Raw genomic sequence first — 19,739 nt, forward strand, 5'->3', positions numbered from 1 at the left:
AGGATATTCACTAAGGAATAATCCACAACACAATACAATACACAATCGAGTCTTATTTACTGTTCGATGTACACTTTACAATACTCACACAATATTGTAATACACTTTTATAAATACGTAAATACACAGATTTCTTCAATTCGTTCTTATCACTCAATAGCTTTTCAGATTTATCAGAGTTTATTCGCGGGATTCAGAGTTCAAAGCTTTTATGATGAGCGCAAGAATCATGTTAAAGAAGAGCAGATTTTCGTGTGGGAGCTAGAGAGAATCAGAAGAGATCTTTCTTTGGCATTTGTGCTTCCTTTTATAGTGGAAATATGACAACCATCATATTTCTCTCTCTTCAAAGTGATTGGTCAGAAGGAGCCGTGCCGGTCCGGATTAGGTGACTTGCATGCTTTGTCTTTTGTACACATGACAGTTGTTCATTTGGAGACCGTCTGCTCCTCGAAGATTGTTTGTGGACTTGTGCCAAGTCAGGTAATCATTTCCCTGTATTTTGCCATGTTTCAGAACCTTCTTCTGCATATTCACAAGGAATATTTTGTTTATCTTAACACGTTAACTTCCAACATATCCATATCTTTTAATAATCTGTTCGTTGGAGATGTGCAGTGGCTTTAAGATCTTCAAGATATTGAACCAGCCGGGCAATTTTGGTTTGCAATTCAACCGGTTCTGATTTTGAGCTGATCCGGTTTTCTAAGAAGATAGATCAGTTGAGGAATTCCGGTTTGAGTTCTTTCAGGATAATCGATTTAACCGGTCTGGTTGAAGATATGTATTTAGCAATGGTTTGACCGGTCTGGTTGGAGATGTGTACCTGCACATAAAATTGAATTTGATTAAGTTCTTTTAGATAGTTAATTACTTATTAATTAACTATTTAATTTTTCTAACAATTTTTCCCTTTTTGATTATTTAAAATAAATATTCAAACTTGTAAACGTTGGTCGGTTTAAGGAATTTGTATTTATTTTGCCGGTTAAGAAAGTTTGAGGAAAATTCTAACAAAAATTATGCGTTGTCCACGGATGCAAATAAAGACATCTTTAGGGTCATTTTGTCAAATTTTTCGTGTCTACTCACCCATTAATAAGGACATTTTGATTAGAAAAAAACATCCATTTCCAATGGGAAATTTGAGTAAATAACCCAAAAAACAGGCCTAATTGCGTTTGGTGAGGGGGGTAAATTAAATAGCGCTGGTGACCCCCATTTTTTTTAATGACATTTATACCCTTGCGTAACGCAACTCCAGTTGCGTGACGCACCCGAAACCCTATAAAGTCATAAAAAAAATTCTCATTTTTAATTCATTTTCTCTCTCATACAGGTCTTCTCCGCCGTGAACCCTAATGGTGACGGAGAAGACTTTCTCTTCTTTTTCATCGCCGAAGAACCAATCGAAGAGGCACCGTCGACCATTCCACTATATTCAATGGCCTAGAGCTGCGAAGAACTTCCAACGGCGAACGACGAAGGCCGAAACAAAAATTTCCACTATATATTCTTTTATATTTTGTTTTTATTTCGTTTACATATGATTGTTTGTGTTGATTTCCTATACATATGATTGTTTGTGTTGATTTCCTTTACAGAGCATCATTGATTTTCCCTAATTTGTTGAATGCAGGCTAGTTGGTTGGTTGGATGCGTCACGCAGGATGCGTCACGCAAGATTCAGCTCAAATCCCTTCCAACAATTCAGGTAACAAACAAATGTGTTTCTTGTATAGTTAGTTAATCCATCCAGTTCGATTTGATATCTTTAGTTATCTGGAAATCTTTTATGTAGTTTCCTAATTTTGTATAACCTCTAACATTGTCCAAGAAAGGAAATTTAATTATTTGTTTGTTTGGTTGGTTTTAGGATCCAAATAATAATAGTAATTTGTTTCTGATGTTTAATCAATTTGTTTGTTTATTTGTTTTTATGAACAATATTACAGTCTCATCTTGTTATAGAGAAAACAATGATATGATTATCCCATCTCCAAGATCAGAGAGTGAAATCCTTTCATCAACTCATGCCAAGGCATTCTCATATAACGAGCTAAGGAACGCCACCAGAAACTTTCGCCCTGACAGTCTTCTTGGCGAAGGTGGATTCGGTTATGTATTCAAAGGTTGGATTGATGAACAATTGCTCACTGCTTCCAGGCTAGGTTCTGGCATCGTTGTTGCTGTCAAGAAACTTAAACCTGAAGGCTTCCAAGGTCACAAGGAGTGGTTGGTATATTTTTTTTATTTTTTTCAGGTTGTAATTATTTTGCTCTGTTTTTGACTTCTTCCAAGTATTATTATATACAGACGGAAGTTAACTATCTTGGCCAACTTCTTCATCCGAATCTGTTTAAGCTTATTGGGTATTGTTCAGAAGGTGATAAAGATAAGCTCTTGGTTTATGAGTTTTTGCCAAAAGGGAGCTTGGAGAATCATCTTTTCAGAAGTGAGTTAGTTTTCAACATATGCCAATAAAATTTTGAATTTTTTATATGGATCCACATCTGGTTGAGAAATCAGGTCTTTTCAAATGAAAGTAATCAAATTAAGAGAATAAATCAGGTCTTATCTGGACGTGATCCAGATTTGAACACAAAACACAGACATACACATTAAAATGTTTATGGCAGTTTCTCATATGGATCGTGATTCAGATCCTGAAGCACATTTATGTTCTTTTTGCTGAAAACAGATTGTATTTTTTTTCTGTAGGAGGACCTCAACCACTTTCATGGTCCATAAGGTTCAAAGTGGCCATAGGAGCTGCAAGAGGCCTTTGTTTTCTACACGATAACGAGGAGCAAGTCATATATCGTTATTTCAATGCTTCCAATATCCTACTAGATACGGTAATAAGCCCATTTTTCACTTTTCACTTAGAAAATTATTACTTAGAGAATGTGTTGTAGGATTTCAATGCAAAACTGTCGGATTTTGGGTTGGCCAAGGCAGGACCAACTAGAGATAAGACACACGTATCGACTAAAGTGATGGGTACCCACGGTTATGCAGCACCAGAATATTTTTTCTTATATATAGAATCAACTTTCATACATTATTTTTGTGATTTTGTCAATCAACAAACAGGTCGGTTTACGACAAAAAGTAATGTGTATAGTTTTGGAGTAGTGTTACTCGAATTGCTATCTGACCGTCGAGCAGTTGATAAGTCAAGAATGGGTGTAGAACAGAATCTAGTGGAGTGGGATATTCTTTATTTAGGGGACAAACAGAAACTATTCAGGATTATGGACACAAAATTAGAAGGACAATATCCTCAAAAAGGAGCTTTTATGGCTGCTAACCTTGCTCTGCAGTGTCTAAAATCAGAGCCTTTCGAGTTATAGAGGGTTAAACAAGTCTGAATAGTTACAAATAAATTGTGATTTGTGAACCAGAAGTTGTGATTTGAGGTAAATGTAATGCTTTACAATATAAAAATTTATAAATAAATTGTAACAGAGTTCCAAGATAGTTAAATTGTTATTATTTGAAGTTAAAACCTATAGTAGAATATCTCATTCCAACATAAAAGGCACAAACACTAAAACTGATATAAGCAGAATTCAGTACAATAATGACTAACAGAATTGAAGAAATCAACCTTAATAGGCAGAGGGGGATCATCAACAATATATGCACAAGATTTGTCTAAAACTGAATACCCCAAAAATGAACTCAAGAAAATATGTGATGTTGTTGGTAGTTCACCATTCAAAACATTTTTCAAGTTCTAATAAAATCCCAGTATCTCTATTATAGAGACCAACCACCCTACCACCTCAGGAAGAATTAGTCTGTCGTCCAACTCTGCTCAACAACCTCCCTTACTTTCTGAGTTGGGAGAATATCATTGCAGCTTCTGAGTTGGAGAATATCCAAACAAATACTTCCATCTACATATACTGGCAAATGGGCAAGGGAAAAGAAGAACAAACTTTTAAGATTACCACAAATAGGTATGTTATGATGCATACATATCATAATTCAAATAATGGAGATGAGAATCTAGCAATAAATTTGTGTATATTGTTCGGACTAAGTTGAAAAAAGTTAAAAATCTGACCAAAATTGTGTTTCCAAATGAACCCATAGTATAATATTTAAGATACTTTAATTGATTGAAACTATATTGTTTTGTGACTTATTTATTATTTGGATGAAACATGCGAGAAACAAAGCAAACTGTTGGTGGCTTATTTGGATAGTCCTCATTAAATTGAAGACTCAACTTAAACGTACCTTCTGAAGAAAGAAAAAGAATTATTCATTCATGCCAAAGAAAGCAGACAACCAAAACCAACAATCATTAGAATGTAACCCTCCTAGCAGAAAATAGCAAGAATTGATGCCATGTTCAAGCCTATTTCGAAATAAAACTATGATCTTTACTTACCTCCATCCCATTAGGTATCATCAGGTCTGAAATGAAACCAAAAACAGGTAAACAAAGTTAGAAAGATACTATCAATCGAGAGACACCGTAACAATGAAATGCAAATACTAACTATAAATGGTCTGGGGTGCGTGACGCAGTTGCGTGACGCAACTGCTTGACGCACCTGTATTTCGCCGCCGGTGGCATTTAACTAATCAATCTCTAATCCCTAAACCCTAACAAACAATGCGAAAGAAATAAAGGAAGGAGGAAGAATACCAGTAGTAGCGGACATCTCCTTCGTTGGGATTCCGACGTCTTCATCGGGGGTCGTCGTCGGGGTTCATCGTCGGGGTTCATCGTCGGGGGTCATCTTTTTAGAGAGAAGGAGGAGAATGGGAGAATGAGAAGTGAAGAGAGAGAACAAGAAAGAAAAAATGAAAAGAAATGGAAAAAATTGGACATTTTTTTAATTATATAGTAAGTGTATTGTGGACTTTTCACAATGCACTCGGATGCGTCACGCAACTGGAGGATGCGTGACGCAATAGAGACATTTTCGTCAGAAAAAAAAAGAGGGTCACCAACGCTATTTAAATTATGCCCCACACCATACGCAATTAGGCCTGTTTTATGGTCATTTGCTCAAATTTCCCTTTCCAATTATATATATATATATATATATATATATATATATATATATATATATATTTAAAAGATAATTATTAAATAATAAATACTAATTGATATATAATGCTATGAAATAAATTGTATTATTACTTTTGTTAAAAGATAATTTATATATATATATCATTCTTATAATTTAAACTAAGCCAAAATTTGATTTATTATTTAAAAAATGAAAAAATACTTTTTATTTATCTAAAGATAATGACTGTTATGCTTTTTGATCAGGTTTCTTTTGATTTTTTTTTTTCTGAACTTTTATTAATTTTTTATAAATTAATTATTTATAATATTATTATTATTCTAATTATTTAATCATAATTAATTAACATATTTTTATTAAATTTAAATTTAAAAAATATTTTAATAATTAGAAACCCAAAATAATTTTAATATAATCTTATTTACTGCTAAGTTTTCGACGGCGAGCTGAATTCCGGTAAAGGCGAGATGCACTGCTCGTTCAGAGGACCATTGGAGGTTTTAAGTATGTTCTTGTTTCCTGCTAATTTTAGGGTTTCAGTTGGTAAATTATTGCTTAAGAAGAACACGATGTCCCTATTTGTTGTTTGGAGAAATTACTAGCTAAGTTGGTAAGCATATCAGATGTTAGGTTGCTTAAGAAACTTTACTGTTATTGTAATTTGCTGGAAGGCTGGTGGAGGAAAGATGGGTCACTGTTTTTAGGCAGATAAAATATGCTGCCAATCATTGGAATCACTTTGGGAAATGCTTTCAGCTTATTTTTTCTTCATATTTTTGTAATTATGGTCTAGGACTGAATTATATTTTTCAGTTCTTAATGAAAATGATCATATGCAATCTAAGATTGCAACTTATTGTACTGTATTTTTGTAACTATATCTTATGATGGTTTGTAGGAGAAGTAAGTTTCAGTTTTACTGAAGGAAACCTAAGTTATCTGTAATTTGGCAAATGTTTTCCCTTGTTCCTCTATACTGAAATTTCAAAGCCTGAACAGGCTTACACCAGAAAATGTACAAAGGGGATGTAGTAGGAGATAACCAAATGGATCATCATCGCCTCCGGCTTCATGGAATTTATCTCCTTTGCGTTTTTTCTCAATGTTTGACCTGCCGTGTGTGGAAGCCACTACTGTCAGAAATCATTTGTTCTGAAACACAAAGACAAGACTGGTGCAGATTGTTCATCACAGGTTAGGGCAGTCAAACCATCTCCCATACAAGTTCTCTGCAGTTCATTAATCTGAATGTGGAAATAAATCAAAATTTTGAAATCTCAAAAAATGGTCTTTTGTTGTAGTAGTTTATTTTTTTTTTCTGGAGAAAGCTGCAATCAGTAGTATTTCGCTGAATTTCAGTTACATTTCTAGCTCTGGCGACAAAGGATTGCAGCAAATATATCTGTTGAAATCTCACATCCCAAAATTTTCTCAAGGTTAGACAGCAAAATAGTTCAGTAAATACGGTTTGTACAAGACTGGCAAAAATAGTGTAGTATATGTACCCTATCCGTTGTATTTGTTCACCAGGATTCTTTTGCAGAAATCATCAGCAAAGATGCAAATGAAATTTTCGGGTGGGAAGTCTGGGTTATCTTCTCTAAGCATGATAAATGGAAATGCTGGTAAAATTTTCATTGGAGATAATTCAATGTTACAGCAACCAGATATATGGTATGATGCGAAAATATGTGGTCCAGTTCCATGAATTATGCTAGCAACTCCAGCTTTCTCTGTGATCTAGTATGACATCCATCCTTTCTACCTAGTGGGGGTCATGACGGTGGGATGTTGTATTAGCATCCTCTGTAGTGGTCACAGAAAAAAAAATTCCAATGGAGATGGCAAGTTCTATCAATCTTTTGTTATTTAATCATCGGATGGACTTCCAAAAATATGGCATTTTCACTTGGAATTTTGATTGTTTATAATTTATAATTAAAATGTGGTCAAGGTAGACTACCAAGGCTAGAAAATACGAATAATTGTTTTTGTTGTATAAATAGGGTTGATCTCAATACTAGAAAATACTAATCATTGATTTTGTTGTAGAAATGGCGCTTAACATCACACCAAAGGTAGATAGTCGACAAATTATAACCGTTTTCATTGAAGCAACTTTTAAGAGCTTTTCGTCAGGTTCTATCAATTAAGATTGCATATAATTGTGGCATAAAATGGAAAAGGTGGTTATTTGGCGGCATGTTGATAAAAGCTCCACTAACTTGGTGAAATTCTCTTATGTTGGAAATTACATATTTGATAGAAGAGTACATCATTTCATGTTTATTGGTTTGTGAATATAGAATTTTCTTTTTGAGAAAATGTGTATAGATTTTAACTTTGTGGAAATCTCTTATGTTGGAAATTACATAATTGATAGAAGAGTACAGCATTTCATGGTTTATTGGTTTGTGAATATAGAATTTTCTTTTTGAGAAAATGTGCATAGATTTTAACTTGGTGAAATTCTCTTATGTTGGAAATTACATAATTTATAGAAGAGTACAGCATTTCATGTTTTATTGGTTTGTGAATATAGAACATTCTTTTTGAGAAAATGTGTATTGATTTTATCTTTGTGAAAATGGTACACCTAGCAATTTCATTAACAAAGCCACACCCACAATAATAAAATGAGAAAGAATGAATGAAGTTGAGTACAAATTATGGATTATTATTTGAACATTGGATAAACTAATGAAAAGTAGATAAATGATGAGATGATGATCCAACATTGCATTTACAAACTTTATACTACTAGTTTTGGTTACCCAATTCCTTGTTGAATTACTCACTTTTTGTAGCTCGTCACATTTCTTTAGTTTTTCCCATACTTAATCCTAGTTAAATCAGGCAGGCTCCATTTTCAGATGGAGAAGAAAGAGTTTGGAAGTCTTTGATGAACATATATTTGGTTCAACTTTATGCTGTCTTAATCCAAGCAATGGAACAATTTTGTAGCATTTGCCAACATATACTGACGTGTCTTTCTCTTCAGACGCCTTTGCCCTCGCTTTCAAGTTTGACACGCGTAAATGTTTTAAAATGCCAGGTAATTTGAATAAAAGATAGAATTTCAACCAGATTGCAGTAATCCCAATTACATTAAGTACCACCTTCCCTAAGAAAATATTTTTCCTTTAAAAAGATTCCAAACTTATTACAGCTTTTCAATCTTATATGGGAGGCGAATTGAATATGAAATAAATAAATAAAATTACTGTTTTTGAGTGGTTGAAGATATTATTTTCCTTTTTCAGTTAGCTATAAATCGGAGTCTTGCTCTTTAGGATTATCACAGTGGTTGGGTATGCAATTAAAATCAGCATCGTCTCTCAAATGGGCTCTTCAAGAACATTTTGTTGAGACCATGGTTTCCTCAATCCTCAAAGATACAGAAAGGGAAGAAGAAAGCTGTGCTTGTTTCTGAATTACCTTCAGGTCAGCTTGTCTTGTTTGCTGTGCATATCAGTTTCTCTATTCACTAATCTTTTCTGTAGTTTAAAACAATATTTTTTTTAAAAGAAATTAAGGTTTTGACATTTATAAAGACAACTTTAAGATCCCATTTTCTATTTTGGAACTGACTAGTTGCATGGAACCAGAGAATGAGCTTATATCATGATCTGTTGTAACTGGTTCTTTTCTGTAGTTTGAAATAAATTTGTTTTAAAGAAATTAAGGTTTTGACATTTTATAAAAGCCAACTTTAAGAATTAACACCCCATTTTTTATTTTGAAGATGACTAATTACATGGAGCCAGAGAATGGCCTTATATTTTTTTGTTGACTTTTCCTTTCTATTTTTTTCCCGCTTCTCGGATTGCTAATGGCTTCACTATCAAATTTGTCTGGTGTGAAACAGGTTTGCCCAATTCCTAGGAACCTACCCCCTGATTTTGTTGTATCTGTATAATTTTCCAGTAAGATGAATTTTTTCATGACTGCTGCTCCATCTCCACCTGTATCCCTAGAAGAGTTCAAGAGTTTGCATTCAAATGATAGGGACCTCTACGCCGTGCTTATAAATGAGCTGGGGCGTGATTCGCTTGAGTCTATGAGGATCATGGCCCTTTGGCTATGGCTGGAGCGGTCTGGCTTCAGGAGTGTTGTGAAGAAAGCCCTGTCCTTACCCAAATTTCTAATCAATGAACTTGCAAATGAAGCTGTCGTATGCCTTAAACTCATTGAAAACAATGAAGCTGTCATATGGCTTTGCTCACCTGAATCCATAGACCTCTCACTAACCAAAAGCTTAGTGTACAAGGAAATCTCAGCCATGTATTTTCATGAAAACCGGGTATTGATTGTCAAAGGAACGACCAAGATTATAATGGATGTTTGCGTCAGGGTAATGAAGGACATCATGGAGGAAGCCATGGAGAGAAACCTCATCCACTATATGAGCTTGATGGATATGAGCAGCCCCAGGCCCTCCACCACTAATATTAGTAGTAATACAACAAGGTTCTTGTTCAATCTTAATGCAGGTGGGTCCCAGGGTCGAGAGGAAGTGTTGCACCCGGATGAAAGGACAATGTTTATGACGTTCTCAAAGGGCTACCCAGTTACTGAAATGGAGATCAAAGAATTCTTTACATGGATCTATGGGGATTGCATTGAGTCTCTATACATGCAAGAAGTGCTTCCTGGAGAACAATCTTTGTTTGCAAGAATTGTGTTTTATTTGCCTGTTGCTATTGATATGATCCTAAATGGTGCAGACAAGGCTAAGTTCACCATCAATGGCAAGCATATGTGGATTCGCAAGTTTGTGTCCAAACGTCATATGTACTATTCTTCTTCTTTTTCATCATACTTCATCGATACAACTTCAGTGCCATCGGGTATCAACATAGCTCCTTACAACAGACGCCTATTCTCTCGGTTCATTTAGGCTTGCGTTATCATTTTCACTTTTTTATTTTCAATTACTAGTCCCCAACCACACACATTTAATGGTTTCAGCATGATGAGGATTGTATTAATCTAGACAAAGACACCCTTTATTTGTTAATCCTTTAATATTGATTGTATCAATAAGTTTATTTGAATTTATTCAACCGTTCTTATTATGAGATTTATTAATTGAAAAGGTTTTTTAAGTATAAAATATTTTATCAACTTTATTACATTTCCTTCTTATCCTTTCATCACATAACCTCCTTGCTTCACAAAAACATCCTCTTCAAGAAAACTGTTAAGAAATGTTAACTTCACGTCCAATTTGAATATTTTCCAATTTCTTTGTGCCGCTAGTGAAACAAAAAATCTAATTGTTTCTAAACGAGCAACTAGAGCAAATACTTCATCATAGTCCACTCTGTGTCGTTATGCATACTCTTTGACGATTAATCTCGCTGTATATTTTCGACAACACCTTTTGCATTTTTTTTTCTTTTTGAATATTCACTTGATACCAATAAACTTCTGACCCGTTGGAAGAGAAGTGAGTTCCCATGTATTGTTTCTTTCAATGACTTGAATTTCCTCTTCCATGGCTTGTCTCCATTTCTTCTTTTTACTAGCCTCTTCAAAACTCAAAGACGTTGTTTCGGCTAAAAGACAGAACATAAAGACATCATTCATTACCTCTGTATTCTCATATAGTTCTTGAATAGTTCTCATCATTCGTGACCCTTCATTAGGGCTTCCACTTGATGAAGATGCACTAGAAGATGTGTTCGATGTCATCATAGGAACTACGGGCTGCCATGTTTCTTCTCCTTGATTGTCCTCATTGAAGAATGGGAAGAATTCGTTGACGAGATCTTCATTAACATCTCAATTCCAAGAAGCATCTTCATTGACTTTCACATCATGACTCACAACCATCTTTCCGTTGACATGATTATAGAGCTTGTACCCTTTTGATTTTCCGTCATAGCCAATGAACACAAACTTCACGCTTCTATCATCAAGTTTGGTTCTCTCTTGCTCTGGAACATGCTTGTAGGTAATACTCCCAAAAATCCTTAAGTGAGACACATTTGACTTCTTTCCGCTCCAAACTTCAATTGGTGTTAGATCTTTCACACTTTTGGTCAGACAACGGTTAAGGAGATAAATTGCACACGCCACTACTTCCGCCCAAAATTCTTTTTGCATCTTCTTATGTTTCATAATGCTCCGAGCCATGTTGAGGATAAACTGATTATTCCTTTCAACCACTCCAGTTTGTTGTGGGGATCTTGGAGTTGTGAGGAAACTCCTAATGCTATTTTCTTCACATAAATGATTAAAGGCATCAGAAGTAATTCTCCACCTTTATCGGTTCTCAACGCCCGAATCATATAGCCAGACTCTTTCTCCACCAAACTTTTGAAATTCTTAAAAGTATCAAAACTCTTAGATTTTTCTTTCAAGAAATAAACTCATGTCTTCCGGTTAAAATCATTGATGAAAAATAAGAAATAATTACTTTACCATAAGACGATGGTTTGATCGGTCCACACACATCAGCATGAATTAATTCGAACGACTTCGTTGCTCTTGACATTGCTTCATTCGGAAAGCTTTATCTTGCATGTTTTCTTAGAAGACACGCTTCACAAAGTTGATCTGGATGATTGATCAAAGGAATCCCCTTCACCATTTTCTTTTCGGACATCATTTTTAGACCACCGAAATTTATATATCACATCCTCATGTGCCAACACCACGCTAGATCCTTCACGGATACTTGCAAATAGTTTGGCCATTCGGTTTGAATAGGGAGCGAAAAATCATATTCTTTAACATCGTCACCTTCGCAATTAGGTTAGCGCTTTCGTCTCGTAGCCAAATATTACGATCCTTTATTAAAATCTGGTAGCCCATTTCTATGAGTTTCCCCAAACTCCAAATATTGCGTTTTTATTTAGGGACATAATACACATCGGAAATAAATTTGTGTGTATCATCCTTCAACCGAATCAAGATGGTACATTTGCCTTCATTAAAATCTGGTAGCCTCTTTTCATGAGTTGCCCCAAACTCAAAATATTGATTTTTAATTTAGGGACATAATACACATTGGAGATAAATTTGTGTGTACCATCCTTCAACCGAATCAAAATGGTACATTTTCCTTCAATCTGGATTTTTGAAGCATTTCCAAACGTGATATTTCTGGTTGTCTTTTTCTCAATCTCAACGAATTTCGACTTATCGCCATATATGTGGTTACTCGCACCGTTGTCAAGATACCATTAACTTCCTCCTCCAATAACTTCTTGATTTAGCGCCAACAACAATGTCGACTCCTCCGTTTCTTTTTCTTCCGTGAGATTTACTTCTACTTTCGCATTCTCAACATACCAGAAGTCATAAGCATAATGGTCCAATTTGTGACAATAATAACACTCAACGCATGCCATTTCGTATCCTTTCTCGTATTCGTCACTTCCTTGTCCACGTCTGCGTCCTCTTTCTCTTCCTCTACCTTTTGGATTTCCTCGATGTTTTTCACCATTTGCTCTTTCGATGTCTGAATTTCTACCATGTCCTCGACTACCACCACGAGAATAGCCTCGACCGCCACTACGAGAATAGCCTCGGCCTCGACCACGGCCTCGATGAACTACGTTCCTCTTTTTTCCAAAAGAATGATTGACTAGAAGTGCTTGATCCAAAGGCTCATTTTTGTGTTTGTTCATCCGTTCCTCGTGCACCCGTAACGATCCATTTAATTCGTCGATTGAGAGTTTATTCAAATCTTTATTCTCTTCGATTGCAACCACTACACGATCAAACTTTTGATGAAGAGAATGAAAAATTTTCTCGATTACTCATACGTCTTTTATGCTTTCTCCATTTCGCTTCATCTAGTTGACGATAGATAAGATCCACGTGAAATAGTCTGAAACAGACTTCGATGCTTCCTAATAAAGAGCTTCAAATTCTCTCCGTATGATCTGAAGTCATACCTTTTTTACCTTAACAACTCTTTTGTGGGAATTTTCTAGAATTTCCCATGCCTCCTTCGATGTTGAGGCATTTGCTACTTTCTCAAAAGCTTCATCATCCAGACACTAGTGGATGATAAAAAGGGCATGCTGATCCTTCTTTTTATTCTTCTTGAACGTTTGAGTCAAGACCAACGTCGCATCTTCATCAGGTTTAACAATCCCACTCTTTACGATTTCCCATGCACCTTGGGAACCGAGTAACGTCTTTAATCAGATAGACCAACTATCATAGGTGTCCTTCATATGATGCGGATATTGGAACATCAAAGACATCCTCGCTCTGATACCACTTTGTTGAAAATGTTAGTGGAGAATCGACTTATTTGATCACAAACTCAAGATAAGATTAAAAAAAGAGGAAAAGATTTTTTATTTCAGTTTATATTCTTTCGGCAAATACAATACTCTATTTATACTAGGACAAAAAAAACTCTTAAACGGTCATAATTAATACTAATTAAGACCCCTATTAAACATAAGATTATAACGTCTAATATTAACTAGATATTTAATCTTTATTAAGACACATGTTAAACAAAAGATAATAATGTCTAATTTTCAATTAATTAATTTTATTTTCAACACTAGAATTTTTGAATCTTGAATCTCCCATTCTTTAAATTTTGGATTATTTTTGTTATCCCATCTTTGTTGGTGGAAGATTTTTTTTCTTCATTAATATGTTGTATGAGACCACATCTTTTAATGAGAAGAATAACTTGATGAGATTTCCACCTAACATAGTTGTGTTGATCTAGTTTTAAAGTTATTGATGGAAGCATGCTAGATTTTTATCCCCCATCAATCTTATAAATATAGAAATACAAAACAAATAGTAACGATGACTCTTAATATTGTTCGTGAATTGATATTATATTAATGAATGGATTAATTACAATATAATTGAATTATCTTATTTATATTTAAATTAAAAATATTAAGATTCTAAAAATAAATAAATAAAAATATTAAATACTCATAAAAGTATAAATAAGAGCACATGATTTTATAATTTTAATAAATTATTAAAGTTCTTGCGTCTTCTTTAAATTTCTAATTTTTTAAATTGAACAACACTTTGAGACATAAGTACTTAAATTTTGATTGAATGTGATATATATTGTTTTTCTTTTTATATTTATCCATGATGAGTTAAAACTTTAATGGTTATTTTGTTCTATGTTAATGAATTTTTCAGTAGGGTTATTTGAATAATTTGAATAGAGATAAAATTGATGATAGTAATGTGTTAGGTCTACGCATCAAGGCCTCGGTCCTATGGTGCACAAGGGCCAGTTTACATTTTTTGTTTAATAATTCTGTTTTTTTTTTCTTCTCTTATATTTCTCTCAAACTGAATTCTGTTATTTCTACAAGTTGTTGTAACAAGTTTGTAACCGACTACTCTTAGGTAATTCAGCCGCTATAAATGCTGATGCCCATCCCACTTTTTGGGCTATAAATTGAAACTTGTGAAAGTTGTTATTATAAGTTATTCTCTTGGCCTTGAACCTCTATCTTGGACTACTAGGTGTATTCTAGTAGTATTCTCTTCTCACCCCGGTTTCTTTTCTCTTTAACCTCGAATTCTCTTATCACATTATATCCGCTATGCTTGATTAAAGAATTCCATACTTGGTCCCATCAATCAAGAACACGTTTCTTGAATCAAGAACTCGGAAAGTTAAGTTATAGTTTCAAGCTTAACATATTGGTATCAGAGCTGAGCGATTCTCCAAATGGTAGAAACCCGCCAGCAGACAGAAATGGAGCGCTAAAGTTCCTAATCGAAGGATTGTCCTAACAATCAGCGGCTACGCAGGTCATTTTGCACCAACACATGACTGAATCGGCTGCTATGAATGATGCCCTTAAACAGCAGATGGCCGAACTAAGCAATAATATGGACGGAAGATTCAATATCGCTGAAGAAAGACTTGCAGCAATCGGAAGTAGTGCATCGGGTAAGGGCCAAGATCCCCGCACCGGCCCCTATGATGATAATGAGCCTTCTTGCCACGGTCCCCCATATCGTCCCCATCACCCTAGCCAAAACCGCGACCAACACTATGTTTCTCCCACTCGGCTAACCAAGGTCGACTTTCCTCGGTTTGATGGACCCGATGTCGAGGGCTGGCTGATATCCGTTGAACAATTCTTCAGGGTGGACAAGACAAAGGATGCCATTAAATTAGAAATCGCCCCCATTCACTTTTCTGGCGAAGCAAGAATGTGGTACGGGTCATACCTTCAAAACCGCAACCATAGGGAAGCATTGTCATGGGATGTGTTCAAGAGAGACCTCTTGGCGCAATTTGGGCCCTCTATAAATGACACTCCAATGAGGCAGCTGATGAATTTGAAACAGGTTAGTTTGGTTCAAGAATATAATCTGCGATACATATCGATCTCTCAAAAACTCTACAGCATGCCAAAGGAATACGTCATAGATTGCTACTTGTCCGGTCTAAGGGAGGAGATTGCAAACTGCATTATGTTGCGATTTACCGAGTCTCTAAACGAATCCATGGCCATGGCTAAGGTCCAAGAAGCAACGTACCGGTCCCTAATGTGCAGCGGGCACTTGTACAGCGCTGAAGCACCGTTGCTGCCCACGCCATCCAGTATTAATACAGCCCGGCCGAGCACCAATACCGACATCAAGAATTCATCATATGGGTCCTCTTCAAGTGCAAACCAAGGCCACATTAAGCAATTAGACCCGGTCTCAATGGATGAAAAGAGAAAGAAGAACATATGCTACACTTGCAATAAAAAATGGCAACTAAACCATAGGTGCAAATCCAGATTATTCATGGTCTTGGCCAATCATCAAGAACATCAAGAACCCATTCAAGAATCTATTTTAGATGATATACCTTCGTTGCTCGGGGCAAGGGAAGAACCATCCATATTTCTACATGCATTGACCGGTTCTAAAGATTTTCAAACGCTTCAGATTCTTGGAAAAGTCGGGAACCTGCCGATAGTGATCCTGATCGATACAGGCAGCACCCACAATTTTATCAATAGCAGGATTTTGGAGAAAATAGATCACAAAATCATAGCAACCCAGGTGCAATGGGTTAGAGTGGTCGATGGGTCCAATGTTTTATGCTCTAGCGTTTGCAATGACTTGAAGTGGTCGATGGAAGGCAATAACTATCAAACAGAAATGAAGGTAATTTCCATGGACGGATATGATATTGTGTTGGGCATTGAATGGCTGATTACTTTATGTCCTTCATCTTGGAACTTCGAAAAGTTGTCCCTTTCGTATGAGAAGCAAGGCATAACCACGGTCCTAAAGGGGATTCCTCGGTTGCAGATCTCTTTGATGCATGGAAACCAGTTGGAAAAGACTTTGGATGAATGTAGTGTTGCTGCCAAAGTACAAATAAAAAGTAAGCCTGAAGGCCAAACTGTTTCCCTCGCGGCAATGACCTTGGAAGATATTCCTGAAGATCTCCAGCAACTATTTGAAGTGTTCAATGCTCTATTCCAGCAACCCGAAGACCGACCACAAGTTAGGAGAATAGTTAGAAGCTATGGCTCTTTTGCTGCCCCTGTGATGTTTGTTCGGGAAAAAGACTTGGCCTGAATTTTTGATAACACTATAGAGTATAATCGAAGCTAGAAGAAGTTTTTTATATATTTGCTCCAAGTCTTGGCAACATTGCAGCAACTAAGGTCAACTCTAAACAACGAAAAACTCGACCTTGGGTGCACATAAATTTCTAACATGGGCAGAATGGCGAAGACCCGACCAGCTCCACTACTGAAACGATTCTACCGAAAGATTATTAAGAAGTCCGGTCCTATGATGCGACCCTTGCTAAACATTCTGAAGCCCGACCGAAACAATAGTCTTTTTGAAGTTTTGAGGATGCGCATTAGAGGCTGACCAGTCCACGTTCTTTTTGTCGAGGGCGACGAACTTTGAAGGGGGAGATTATGTTAGGTCTACGCATCAAGGCCTCGGTCCTATGGTGCACATGGGCCAGTTTATATTTTTTGTTTAATAATTCTGATTTGTTTCCCTTCTCTTATATTTCTCTCAAACCGAATTCTGTTATTTCTACAAGTTGTTGTAACAAGTTTGTAACCGAATACTCTTGGGTAATTCAACCTCTTTAAATGCAGATGCCCACCCCACTTTTTGGCTATGAATTGAAGCTTGTGAAAGTTGTTACTCTAAGTTATTCTCTCAGCCTTGAACTTCTATCTTGGACTATTAGGTGTATTTTAATAGTATTCTCTTCTCACCCCGGTTTCTTCTCTCTTTAACCTCGAATTCTCTTATCACATTATATCCGCTGCGCTTGATTAAAAAATTCCATAATCGGTCCCATCAATCAAGAACACGTTTCTTGAATCAAGAACTCGGAAATTTAAGTTATAGTTTCAAGCTTAACATAATGATTTTGAGGAGGGATGATTTTTTTTATAAAATAATTAAAAATTATTGATATATATAAATAAAATAATAGTTTTAAATAAAGAAAATTTAAGATATTTTTTTTAATGAATTGAGTGATTTGATGAATGTGAGATAAATAAAATGATGTGTATTTTTTTTGTTATTTAAATAATTCAAAACCGAATAAGGCCCAAGTATATATATAATATATATATATATATATATATATATATATATATATATATATATATATATATATATATATATATATATATATAAATATTATTTTATTTTATTTTAGATAAATAATTACAAATAATGTCATAACTTAAATTGTTCTGGTTTTAATTTTTTTTTATTTTAAACTTTTTTAATAAAATTTGTTTTCAAATTCTTATATACAGTGATACTCACTGACCTAACAAAAATAAGATTTATTAAAAAATAAGATAACTAATCATTTAAATTAAAATATTTTTATTAATTTTAATGTTAAAATAATATATATCTTTATATAATTTTTAAAATAGTAAGAAACTAAAAAAACAATTGAATAATACATCATATCTTATTGAAAAACACTTTATTTGCATCTGTGGTCACCGCATAATTTTTATTGCGCTAATGACCACTTTATTTATTTTTTTTACGAAAATACCCCCATCGCGTAACGCGATGGGCCTTCACGTTTCGTGAAGTGGAAAAGTGTGAAAAGTCCAAAATACTCTTACTATTTAATATAACTTCGGCATCTTTTTTCATTTCTCTTCTTCTCCTTCTATCTCTTTCTACTCTTCTCCTCCTTCTCTCTAACCCTAAACGGAGACCATCGATAGACAGCCACGGCGGGCGGCGATCTTCAACGGACACCAAAATGAGCACGACGAGCACGAGCACTATGACAACAGGTACGTTTGTTGTTTTTATTGTTTATTTAAACGAATAGGACATTCGGTTCTAATTCTGATTCGGTTATGAATCACCACCACCATGATGCTCTGATTTGATTATGTTTCAGAAGGAGCTTCCCGTTTTGCAAAGGGCCTTCCCGTTTCGCAAAAGGCCTTTCATTTTTTTCGAAGGGCCTTCCCGTTTTTCGAAGGGCCTTCCCGTTTTGCGAAGGGCCTTCCCGTTTTTCGAAGGACCTTTCCTTTTCGCATATTTAATGAATAATTGCATGACTTCAATAGTATTATTTATTCATTCATGTTTTCTATTGCAGCTAAAGTATTCTGAACGATATTCAAACATCATGGTATCAAATGAACATTTCATTATCAAAATACTTAACAATCTCCTCTTGATGCGAATGCTCCTCTTCTCTGTGCCTGAAATTACAACTTATAGTCCTTTAAGGTACTTTAGTTTTGATAATCCATGAACCAATTTAGGTGTGGTGGGTCTTGGTGGGTTAGGTCATTGTGCGGTTAAGTTTTCCAAGGCTTTTGGTGCTAATGTGATTGGTATTAGTACATTGATTAGCAAGAAGAATGAGGCGATTGAGAGACTCGGTGCTGATTTGTTTTTCTTAATAGTGATCCTAATCAAATGAATATTCATGGAAAGATTGTTCTTGTTGGGGTGCCTGAAAAACCTCTTGATTTACATTCGTTCTCGTTAATCATGGGTAAGATAAATTTGATTATTTGGTTTGGTAATTGTTGAATATGGATGATTGTTGAGCAAGAAGGAATATAATTGTTGGGAGTAATATTTGGGGAATAAAGGAGACTCAAGAGATGATTGATTTTGCTGCGAAACATGGTATAAATGCATATATTGAGATCGATGAAGTGAACAATGCGATGGAGCGATTGGTGAAGGCGGATGTGAGATACCATTTTGTAATTGATATCGCTAACACTCTGAAAAACAAGTCCTAATTGTTCTTCATTGATTTAAGGATGATGGGGAATTAATTAATAAATGTGTATGTTGATGTGTTCTTGTTATGTATGTTGTTTATGTATGTTCTTATTATGTGTGTTGTTGGTAGTTTGGATTTGTTCAACTTTTGGGTAGTTATTATTTTTTTCCTTCATCAGTTCCTCTGCAAAAGCCTTTGGATCATTCTTTCTCTATACCAGACAACAATAAGCAAAAAGAATAAATCACATAAGCCAATTACTCGCTAAATTGTGCTTAATCCATGGTTGTTCTATCTCCAAGCTTAATTCAGGATAGGTAGACTATTTCTAATTTCTGTCAATTCAAACTCTAGAAATTTTAAACAAAAATACACATTCAAATGAATAAATATAATGACAATTGACCTAGATATCTAGTTCTAATTTCGGTCTATTTTACAGC

At 35.1% G+C, this 19,739-nt stretch overlaps 2 protein-coding genes and 1 pseudogene across 2 annotated transcripts; all 3 read left to right on the plus strand.

Annotated features, from left to right (window-relative positions):
* Window positions 1–417: 417 nt before the first annotated feature.
* On the plus strand, window positions 418–3,356 carry LOC124937743 (probable serine/threonine-protein kinase PBL3). The gene is made up of 6 exons (XM_047478063.1): window positions 418–483; window positions 1,640–1,714; window positions 1,877–2,239; window positions 2,317–2,455; window positions 2,722–2,858; window positions 2,919–3,356. Exons 1-6 carry the CDS (start codon window positions 418–420, stop codon window positions 3,354–3,356), a joined length of 1,218 nt encoding a protein of 405 aa, XP_047334019.1.
* Window positions 3,357–8,448: 5,092 nt separating this feature from the next.
* On the plus strand, window positions 8,449–10,111 carry LOC124938513. The gene is made up of 2 exons (XM_047478956.1): window positions 8,449–8,501; window positions 9,411–10,111. Exon 2 carries the CDS (start codon window positions 9,415–9,417, stop codon window positions 9,955–9,957), a length of 543 nt encoding a protein of 180 aa, XP_047334912.1. The 5' UTR covers window positions 8,449–8,501; window positions 9,411–9,414; the 3' UTR covers window positions 9,958–10,111.
* Window positions 10,112–14,849: 4,738 nt separating this feature from the next.
* LOC124937746 lies at window positions 14,850–19,331 on the plus strand (annotated as a pseudogene).
* Window positions 19,332–19,739: the final 408 nt, after the last annotated feature.

The sequence above is a fragment of the Impatiens glandulifera genome, chromosome 5 (assembly GCF_907164915.1).
Source record: "Impatiens glandulifera chromosome 5, dImpGla2.1, whole genome shotgun sequence".
Taxonomy (NCBI): domain Eukaryota; kingdom Viridiplantae; phylum Streptophyta; class Magnoliopsida; order Ericales; family Balsaminaceae; genus Impatiens; species Impatiens glandulifera.